The 11,612-nt window shown below is 39.7% G+C and overlaps 1 protein-coding gene across 2 annotated transcripts; it reads right to left on the minus strand.

Moving 5' to 3' along the window:
- Positions 1-3,965: 3,965 nt before the first annotated feature.
- Positions 3,966-11,269, minus strand: LOC123452083 (protein YABBY 2-like). 2 transcript variants are annotated; one of them, XM_045128662.1, is made up of 6 exons: positions 11,071-11,269; positions 7,736-7,861; positions 6,919-7,045; positions 5,523-5,571; positions 5,352-5,427; positions 3,966-4,310 (listed from the first exon to the last, which is right to left on the minus strand). In XM_045128662.1, exons 1-6 carry the CDS (start codon positions 11,140-11,142, stop codon positions 4,200-4,202), a joined length of 561 nt encoding a protein of 186 aa, XP_044984597.1. In that variant the 5' UTR covers positions 11,143-11,269; the 3' UTR covers positions 3,966-4,199. The 2 variants fall into 2 exon arrangements, with proteins under 2 accessions (XP_044984597.1, XP_044984596.1); XM_045128661.1 differs by having other exon boundaries at positions 5,523-5,574.
- Between the last annotated feature and the right edge of the window lie 343 nt (positions 11,270-11,612).

The raw sequence follows: 11,612 nt of genomic DNA on the forward strand, positions 1-11,612 counted from the left end.
ATTTTTACATATAACCCCCTAATATTTGCATTAAACAACCCGCCGTCCAAATATTTTTTTTAATAATCATGTCTTTTAAACCTTAACTTTAATTTCAACATATTATATATGAAATTTGATTAGAAAAATGCATAGAATCTGAATATGATGTAATATCTATCTATTAATTATTAAAAAAAAAAATAACATGCAACCTAAATCAATAATGCATGATTCATCATTTCTTTGTACCAAAGCCGTAATGCAAATAAACATGCCACACGTATTGCTCTTGTTACTTGGCGAGGAACGAGCGAGGGAAATAATTACAATGAATCAATTACCATCCGTAGGCATGTTGTACTTCCACCAACCTCTCTTTTTTTACATGTCACATGATCGAACATGCTATATACGTATTTCCTTTGGCCAAATCCACACGCGTACTTACCAACGGACTACACATTTTTTATAGTGAATACATAAATCATTTTTTTAGCATATACATACATTTATACAACTCATGAACATTACAAGTACATGAATATTTATTTAGAAATATCCAAACAATTATTGTGATAGTCATGAGCATTAATATTGAAACCGATACGAAACCCATACATAGCATCTTATTTTGTGTTTCATCTGCTGCATGTAACTGTGACACATATAGAACTTTTTAAATTATATGCAAACCATATTTAAATAGAATACATCTGGAATCTTGAACTGTGTTTTGTAGGCTAAGATCATCTTTGTTTGGGTATTAGCTACAAATATTCAAATTATAGATCATTTTTTTTAAATTAAGAGCATGCGGTATTCTTTCCTTCCATTGCAACGCACGGACCCTTTTGCTAGTATGTACTCAAATCTTAACACCTAAGTCAAAATTTACAAAATTTAATCAATTCATAGAAAACAACATATTTTTTAGAATAATAAATGTATTGACTGATATTTGTATAAAGGTAATATAATAATATCGCGGAGGTACCAATTACATATCCCGTCGCAGTAATGAAACACTCGCAATAACAACACTCTAACCCCACCAAAGACAACACCCATACTACAGAAGAGGTTCTTCGAAAGCGACGCCTCCAAGAAGGAAACAATGTAAAAGCGTTGTCGTCATCCCATCAAAGATCTTGAGTTTTCACCCCGAAGAGAGTCCTAGATCCCAAAAACAATGCCTTCGCAAGACCATTGCCAGGTATAACTAATGAAGGCCAGAAATTGGGATTTTGCCCTGGAAATCGCTGCTCGGTACTTGAGAAGCACCCCTAAAAATGTTGTCCATATGAATTGTTGCCCCCTCCTGCCAAGGCCGATGCTGCAAGTCCTCAACACCCGACACACAGGAAAAAACATGTGCCGGCAGTCTTCAACCCAACCAAAACTCCTCTCCGCCATCATGACTTTCTTCATCACTGTCAACACCGTGAAAATCGCAGCCATCATGACTCCCTCCGTCTCAGTTTAGAAAGCATGCACGTGGTTCTAAGTCCTTGATTTGACTAACTAAATATACATTATATGTCACAAAAATTATACCATTAGATTCTTAAGCGGACCTAGTTTCTAACATTCATTTTTCATCACATATGATGCATACGTATTACGTAGTACCACTCTGGCTCAAGCACATTCAATTTCAGTGCAGATAGCGATCAGCCACTGCCATTGTCTACCTCTGTCCATGAGTAGAGAAACAATACAAAACAACCATTAAAGGCGAAATAGCCCACACGGTCAGGTGGTCAGCGATCTCTGAGCGAGAGCTGAGCACTGAGCTAGATAGAGATTCCGTGGATTAATTTCTCCAGCACACAGGTGGGAGCACCGGCCAGCAGCTACCCCTCTGTGCACGGGGGCGCGCGCGTGTGTAGGGGCCATCCATGCATGCCATGGCAGAACGCATGCATGCGATCATACACGCGCCGGCGGGGCACGTGTAGCTGGCCAACGACGAATGCAAAATAAAACTGGAAAACCCTTTATAGCCTCACCAGTCTAGGATGACTCATGGCCATGCTCTGTGGCTCCATTGGCCATGGGTTGAATGTATCACCTCGGGCAAGACTTAGGCTGTCCGTAATCAGAGTATCATAGGTAGTATCATACATGTCAACTAGGCAATTTTGATGAGATGACATAGAATTAAATGAAGAAAGAGATGGTTGAGTATCATATCATTGATACAGTATCATATTAAATGATGTGCTACTATGTGTCTTGCATGATAATAAATGAGTTATCCTATGATACTATCATATGATTATATGCATTACGGATGTGATATCATAGACTAATATCATATTCATGATACTAATATATGATTACTATCCATTACAACCAGCCTTAGGTGTGTACGAGTAACCTATGCAATCCCGGGGAGATGGAGCTATTCAGTGCTTTCACTACTATCATAGCCGTGGACAACAACACAGCGAGCTTTGGCAAGCCGATTGGGCGCATGCCCTCAGCCTAAGGACACGAGTCCCTCTATCTCTGCCATTTCGAAAAAGGAAGAATCGATGTGTTAAGGATGCTCTCCACAACAATGCTTAGATTGACCACATCAACTTGGAGACCGGGCTCACATTACAACATATACATGAATTCGTCAAACTTTGGCTGCTCACGTCCCAAGTTCAACTCCATGATCAATCCATCTCGTGGAAAAGATGTCGTCCTCCACGCATTACTCCGAGGCATGTGCTTATCGTGCCCAAATCATAGCGAGCGACCGCTGCCACTAGTTCCAGACTATTGTTTTGAAATTTTGGGCTCCTCCTAAGTGAAAGTTTTCCATGTGGATCATGATTCAAAATCAAGTTTGGACTGTAGATCGGCTCACCAAGTGTGGATGACCTAATTGTGGGCTTTGCCCATGTGCAAGGGAACTCCGAAGGTGGCGGCAATATTGCTCTTTCAACGTCGTTTTTTCTCCTCGGTATGGACTACGGTGAGGAAATGGCTCGGTCAACCTCACGCAAAATTCCTGGGATGGTTCTGATGACGTCAAAACTTGGTGGATCAACATATGGTACACACTAGCATGGCCGGCGAAAGGCTTTGGCTTCCCTCGTCATGCTCTTCTCTTGGGAACTTTGGAGGATCACAATTCGAGATAATTCCACAATGTTTCTACACCTACCCACAATCATATATCTAAAATCCCTAACGAGGCGCGCAATTGGGTGTTGGCCGAAGGAAAACACTAGTGTAATTTTATAACAGGAGAGCAAGCTTTTATTTTGTCCTTCGGGCTTGTAAAGCTTGTTGAACTCGTCCTTATTTAAATAATTAGGTCTGTCTTTGCCCTTTAAAAAATCTAAATTATCAATTTAACCAATTAAATATGAGTTATATGTTAAAAAACTGTTGTGCCAACTGGTATTACATTGGTATCTATAAAGTAGTCGAGAGTATCTTCCATAAGGTATTATAAATGGCATTAGTACATGAAGCCTTGTAGCGCGGACTATTGGAAATGTGTAACTAGAGATAGAATAGAATATTCTAGAGATAATTCATCTTCTTGTACTACTTGCTCTCCAAGTTTGTACCCCAATATATATGTACTCGTCCTCAAGGCTCAGCAATCATACAAAGAGGCGTGTACTGGCTGGTATTATCCCTATGAAATGTGGTAACCTAACGAAAGTAGACTATAACGTAGTGCCATTAATATTAAATTGCCACTTTACCTTTAGTGACATTTGGATATAACATCCTTGTTGATCCACCATGTAACATCCATCACTTTGAACTTTTACATGAAGGACTCGGTGTGCTATGAATACACGCCCACTCTTTGGAAGGCTTAGCTTTTTGCACAACATGATTCATACAGATCGAGTATATAACCGAATGCAATCAATAGCTAGGTAAAAAGGTAGTGCATTTTCTAGGTAAGGCAATTGAGGATGGATGAACTGATCTGCACTAGCCAAACCAATTCCTAATACACAAACATGTTCAAGGAAAGTGATTATTTCAAGCAATTAAATAACAAGCTGGCGATCAAGGGGCGTTTTTTATATGCATGGACGTTAGCTAGCTGCATGCACCTACCATATGCCTCTTTCTCACTTCATGCATATCATTCGCTCATGATCTATGTATGCACTCACAAACTGATTCAGAAATAACTTCAATTTTCCTTAAGTTACTTACAATATGAAAATATCATTCATATAGGACTGCATGTCTCAGTAGAGACCTTGAACTTTCTGGGGGATAGGCGTGGCGATGGTCTCGTCCAGCTTCTTGCTGCTCTCATTGGAGCCTAGTCCGAAATGAATGTTTGGGAAATGTGCCCACTGAAATAGAAACGAGCAGTTATATAAATTAAGAAGTATTTGATATCATTTTTTCTGCAGAGATTCAGTACGAGTATGGATTTTAAGAAAAATACTAATGGGCTGATTGAAAGTATCTGAATAATTTAAAAGGAAGAAAATTTGGATTATACCAGAATTTCCGGTCGGTGTTCAAACATGCCCTAGAAATGGCGAGTTATATGTTGTAGTGTATGATATGGCAAAAGCAAATGGTAGAGCAACAATATATGAAATCTATTACTATCTATGTAATCTAGCAATTAATATGTGGTATCTTTAATCAGTTGCAATTCTTACACCCGAAGAAATCTAGTGCCACAAACACTTTGGGCAAAAAAAATGTGGTAAATCTTAGCACCCTGAAAGGTTTTAGTACTATTCATAGGTGGTTGACTTTTGTTTTTTCTCTGTGTAGATCAAGTTTGGATTTGAAATTTTGTAGGAATATACACATATCTTGTCAATTTTCACATATTTTTTTTGCAAAAAAAGCCACAACTCTTATGGATACAACCATGCAATGTAGCATGGAATCACCCAAAAACTAGAACATTTCTCTACTCAAAACATGCATATAAAACTCTGGCGTGGATTTCATGTGTGCCAATTCAACAGAATTGTATATTTTTAAAGTAAATAAAAATAGTAAACTTTTTTTGTAATAAACATGGCCTATAGTATTGGTGTGAAAATTTTCGTGGAGGATTGATGACTTCCATAAATGTTCTTTTGCCTAGAATACCACGAAAAGTCGTTCCTTCCTGGAACTTTTCACAAGAGTATTACACTAATCCACGTTTGTTGCAAAACAAGTTTCAAATTTTTTGACTCTTTTTTACATCTAGTTTATTAGTTCGGGTGCGCAGTAGGAACCGAGACCCACTGGGTATTTACGTATGAAACTCGTGTTGTAGGATCAATATGCATAATAATCAACTGTGAAGTATTATGACTAGCACATGTGAAACAGTTGTAGTACAACAGCAGCCTATGTGTTAAGCAAAACATGCATGTACTAACATTCTTTGCTGCGGTGCTGAAGGCTTCTCTGTGGCTTATGTCAGGGTTGTTTGCTTTTATCCTTCGTATCTCTTCCCTGCAGTTTATGTACCAAAATTGTATTAGTAGTAGAACACTGTGCAGCTTAATTGTTTCCAGTACAAGCTTGGAATTTGATTGATTAAAACTTACTTAATAAATCGGTTATACGCTGAAGGGACCCGCTGCCTCTTCTCAGGAGCTGCTGTATGTAAAGGTTCACCAATATAAAATTAATCAGGAGCTAACACTTGACATGCAGATTACTCTCAAATCCATCACTGAATATTATGAAAATCGGAAGATATTCGTTTTCATGAATAGTTACGTTCTGCAGTACAATGTTATGGTCCTGAATGACAAATTTATGAACTCGTATAAGAGGTATTGAGTTATTTTCCGCAGAGGTATGCCCAACATACATATTCAATGTTAATGCCGAGTTTCTTACATAAATTAAGTAATGATGTATGGGATATTAAGGTTCATTTCTCGAAAATGTTTTAGTGAACCACAGTTCAGCCGAACCTACCTATGCTCAACACCATTGATTTCTGGACACTGTTTATGAGGATCCATGCATGGTTGATTAAAAATGCATGGCAGGAGCTGTTTGCATGTTAAACAATGCATACGACACGAAGCGTTGGACAAAGTTGGCATGCATGACGCGGATTCATATATAACAGGATGTTGAATAGGATGGACCATAGATTCGGCTGAACCATGGCCCTGATTCATTTCTCTATAGAGCCGTGTTCCTGATTTTTTTTTTCTAATTAAAAATAGCAAGCACGCGAAATGTATCACATATACTCCCTCCGTTTCTAAATATAAGTCTTTGTAGAGATTTCACTAGTGGACTACATACGGATGTATATAGACATACTTTAGAGTGTACATTCAATTATTTTGCTTCATATGTAGACACCTAGTGAAATCGCTTAAAAGACTTATATTTAGGAACGAAGGGAGTAGTAGTTTTCGCACATACAAAAAATATAGAGTAGTTAACCTACACCAACCCTACTTTGCTTTGAGTTTTTTTTTATCATAGCTGAATTAGTATCATTGAATAACAGAAAGGCATATGTCGTCGTAAATATGTACATATCCAACTTTCTAAAATTGGAGAAGGAACCCCTATCCTAGTGTTGAAGTCGGTTTTTGCCACAACGCAGGACAATGTGGGTTAATTTATGGTATGTAGCATGAAGATTTTTAGCTGATATATCACCAGCTTTGTCTCTCACAGTCGGCCTAACTATAGGGATGACAATCTTGACGTTTCTATGCTTTTCTTGAGATCAACTACCGACACATGAGCAATAAACCATTACATCTTGCTATGTGACAAACACACACTCTAAAACCACTCAAAGAATATATATATTTTGAACCGGTTTCACGAGTTAGCTTGATAGTCCAAGTTCAAGGTGCAATCATACACCATATAGTAGTTCATCTATTTATGTTGGTCAGGAGGGAAGAACGAAGTTTTAGTTCACATACTAGTTGCAAATAAAACATATATATGCATGGGTCTTACGTCGCATGTGTAGCATATGCTCCTGGTCACTTTTTGTGGAGAACATCATTGGCATCCGGTATTTAGAAGATGTGCCATAGTCAGGGTAATTTCCATGAAAGCTGATGTTTTGGGCCTTGAAATTCTCCTGTCACCAAGTCAAGTAATCAAGTTAATCCATTAGGTTGAAGCATCATTTTGTTGTTGTAAACATGGATTCATATTATATTTAACTTTCAGTATAGCACACCATATAATAGTACAAACTGTGTAAGATTGCTAGTCAAAATCAGTAAAATTTAGAACGACGAACCAGGGTGCATGCACGACACTAAAGATGTGCTATTTTTCCATGTGAGCTTTAATACTCTTTCCTGTGAGCAAACAGTGTGCATGCTGTAGTTTGTCTTTACTGTATAAAGTGTTGAAGCATGACATGACCCATGCATGCATGCTGGCTTTTCTCTCCTACAAAGCTAGAGTAGCAGTTAAAACAGTGTGCATGTGTAAGCTATGCTAGGAGTTTGGTTTGGCATCTACATCTACATGCCTCTCCCTTGCAGTTCTGATACTCACCATCCTTTCTTGCCCCTATGCTAACACAGATAGATATAGTGCAGTAGTCAAGTAGTCATTAATCATACAGTAACAACTGAAATGTGGAATTTCTGTCAATTTTGTAGAGTGTAGACAGTAGACATGACCATTTTATCTGCAACACTAGCATATGTGTTTTTTTTTTGCATAAAGGGCGATCTAATTAACAACACCAAACATTACAACTGCTTTAAAAAGTATGTGGAAAAAATCATGAATTATTAGTACTATTCATGTCAACCTGAGAATGATCTTGCACAGGAAGTGGTGACTGGATTAATCCCCTCAAGTTCACCGATAGCAGGCTAGTGCAGTGCCCGCAACGGACGGTGACCATGTTCAACATGCTATTACTTGGAACACTGACCTGCAGATTGATCATACATGTATAAGAGAACACAATCGTTGGGTTTCCTGAATTAATATTAATGTCCATATTAATTGACGTGGCATTAGTACAACTGGTTGTACTAAAGTAGCGTCAATTAGATCGGAGGGAGTAGTTCAAACCAAGCAATAAAACAAAACAAACAAAAAGGAAGAAACATCAGAACAAAAATGACCAGTTCTCTCTGGATGAAGTAACAGATGCTAAATTCCAAAGAAACATTTTCAAAAGGCTGGTGCAGATCTACACGCTAGTATATGTTGATATGCATACATGCATCCATAGCTTTTTGCTCCCAACATGCAGACGATTTCTCTCTGTCTCTCTCTCTCCCTCTTTAATTAACTCCTGCCTGCTGTAAAACAGTCGCCCTCCATGACTTTTATCAGGGCTCTGCAATCTGCATGCAGCTGGACCAAATCAGAACTGGGGCATCCTTTTCCAATGCCTGCCAATTGGTTGTCACCTTGCCCTTTCCATTTTCTTTTCAGATTTCCTTGTTGAGTGCCCTGGCCTGCAACCAAACCACAACCTGAAGAAGCACCATGTCCTAGCTATACTCACTTTGTTTGATTCCTCACAGCCTTCTTTTCTGGGGGCACTCACTCCCATAAGAATGACTAGTATAACCAAGTGAGCCAAGTGCATCTGCAAATGATTGTGTTTGCTGCTCCCATATGAAGGGAGTTGGGTCAAATCACTCTCCATATCTTGAGGTGCTTTTTTCAAGGAAAATTTGTGCATTTGCAAATCACACCCCATCTCATGCTCGCTCTCTTTCTCTCTCTCTCTCCCATTATTGTAGAGAAATACATACTATACATGCTGAGGATGTTTCCTTGGAAAAAAAAACTGATAATGAGTTAGATTGCCACACATGGATGCTCTCTAGTACCATCATTTCTGCTCCATGCTCTCTTCAGTGCAAAAAGGATTAAAGATCACACCAAGAAACACTGTACTGTAGGAAAGAGGAGAAGATGACAGCGACGGTTCATGCAGAAGGCACTTCACGCGCGCTAGCCAGCCTTAGCTCACGCTCAAGCCCACAGCATGCATACACTGTGCATGGTACATTGTAGTGGGGGCATGCAGGTGTGTGAGTGTCTGTCAACAAGCTAGATCCATCTCCCCTTTTGAGCTAGCTCTCACGGGGAGCCGTGGAGGGGAGAGAGAGAGACGATGATCGAAGGCAACATTTTGTGGAAGTAATTCAGGATGAACATCAAATGACCAGTTTAACATTCAGATTTGGTGGGTCGAAGATCTACCAGCTGACCGGATCTCCTTTTTATCTTGGTATAAGCACTTAGCAGAGACCAAGACGGCATTGCTTCAAGGTATAGTGCAGGAATCGCAAAGCCTCTCAACATTTTCCCTTTTTTTCAATAATTAGTACCTGTAGTCTGTAGATACTCCCTAGTACTTGTAGCAAGCATATGCACACATATATATATGGACGAACGACACAGAAATACAGAGATATTGATATCACTTGTCGCCTATGCAGAAGCTGAGCGGAATAGGTACGAACACACTAATTAATGATCAATAGCAAGGACACACTAAATCCCAAAGAAACGGAGGGGGGAAATCTGAGGTCGCAAGCTCCCCTGTCAGTACTCAGTAGTAGTACTAGTTGCAGTAAATTTTGACAAGTTTCATGCATCACTGGAAGGTGCGAACTGGAAAAAAAAGGACACAAAAGAGAGAGGCAGGTCTTCGAATATGTCTTCCGAATCAAGCTCAGATTTATAAGTTATAACCATCAATTTTTCAGTTTAGTATCGCTTTTATTTACTTCTGCTTCCACTTAGACATCTGATCAACTCTTCCACACAAAACCAAGAAACAAAGCACTTTGTAAACAAGAGAGAAGAAAACCAAGGGAATTTTAACAGAGACAAAGCACAGTTGCACAGGAGCATGGAGAAGAGGGGAAAATATATATGAGGACAGGAAGCATCCCTTGCTTGGAATTTCTTGGTGGCAACTCACTAGCTCGCACAGTATGCTACTGTTCCTCTATTCCAATAAATAAGTGAATATAAGGTGTTTGGATGTTGCGAAGGCATTAATTCTAGCGTAAACTAGTACTCCTAGGGAAAAACCTGACTTGATTCAGTTCAGATGAATAAAAAATACCGAAACGACTGATCAAATTGAGATCAATAACTTGAGAGCTCCCAGAACATTACACCAAGATTGCATTGGTACTGAGATCATTAACTAATTAAACATGCCGGTACAAATTATGTTGACCCAAATATATAATTTCGCAGGCCATTTGTGTGCTTTTGTGTTTAAAGTGAGTGGGGAGACATGGGATGGTAGAGTGAATTTAAAATAACTGATGGATCTTCAAAACAACGTTGTTATTGCATGCTCCTTGTTGCAAATTCAAGTAGAAGAAAAGTATACGCTCAAAACCCATTAATTGCTTTATATAGTTAGTTAGAACCAAAACTATTAGAAGACATTAGAAGTGTGATGGTGCTCCATAAGCCATGTAGTGCTTCTTCTTGGAAAGAAAACAACTAATATGCACAGTTGCACACAGCGGCACAATAGGTCATGAAAGCTAGCAAGAAATCCACAAGTTCGAGAGACAATGAAAGGTAGCCATGTGTTGACTAGTCTTCCTCGCAAAAAAAATAAATATCTTCCCAGTAAAAAGAAGAGACCATGAGGGATACGTATTGGAGAAATTAAGAAACAACAATTGGATGATGCCCTAATTAACGCAGATTCAGCGATATCAAATCATACACAGGGTGGACTAACTCAAGGGAGTGATGAGTATATGTAGAAGTCCATAGATTGGATGAGAAGATTGCAAGAACAGAAGCAGTTCGATCTGTTTTATGGGTTGGCCTTGACACTCTCTTTTAAAAATCCAACCAAATTAACAAACAAAAAGTAGGGAAAGCAGTAAGGAAACTCTTGAGATGCGGGCGGCGATCGAGCAGAACAAAAGCAGCAGCACGGTGTGGCGAAAGAAAAGAGGAACAAATCATAAGTCTCTCTTTGGAGCCTTTTCCAGCAAATCTTTAAGACAGGACAAAATTCCGCAAGAAACTCGGCAGATCGTTCAGAGCTGGTTCTACGCATCTCTCCTTGCAGATCTGGGCATGAGAGAGAGGGAGAGAGAGCACGGCAGAGGGAGGGAAGGAGGGAGAGCATATTACCGCGAGAATTGTGTTGCAGAAGTTGCAGTGCACGTAGCAGACATGCTCCGGCGGCGCGATCTGTGCCGACATTATTCCCCTTCCCGACGTAGCAAGATATGGCGAATAAAAGAATGGAGGGGGGGGGGGGGGGGGGGGGGAGAGGATGAGGAAGACGAAAGAAGGAAGATGGAGAGAAGAAGAAGGAGAAGTGAAGGACCACGTACTAGTGGCCACAGTGCCGTCTGATATTTATATCAGCACAACGTGTAAATACTGAAATTGGGGGAGAGAGAGATAGATTAGATAGAGAGAGAGGAGGAGGAGGAGGAGCTTGCTAGTAGTGCAAGCAGGAGCGGGAGGTGTGCGTGTGGGGGACGCTTTTTGTTGCGTCGCTCTCCGTCCCAAGGACAGTTGATGACGGTGGAAATGCTAATATCAGTATTGCAGTTGGGGAAACTCCTTTTTATTAGAATGGGAACTCCCTCTCTTCATGCCCCTGGAAGGATGGGCCAGGTAAATTTCGTACATGTGTCCTAAGGTTGACCGTTTAAATCCGATGA

This window comes from Hordeum vulgare, chromosome 5H, assembly GCF_904849725.1.
Source record: "Hordeum vulgare subsp. vulgare chromosome 5H, MorexV3_pseudomolecules_assembly, whole genome shotgun sequence".
NCBI lineage: Eukaryota > Viridiplantae > Streptophyta > Magnoliopsida > Poales > Poaceae > Hordeum > Hordeum vulgare.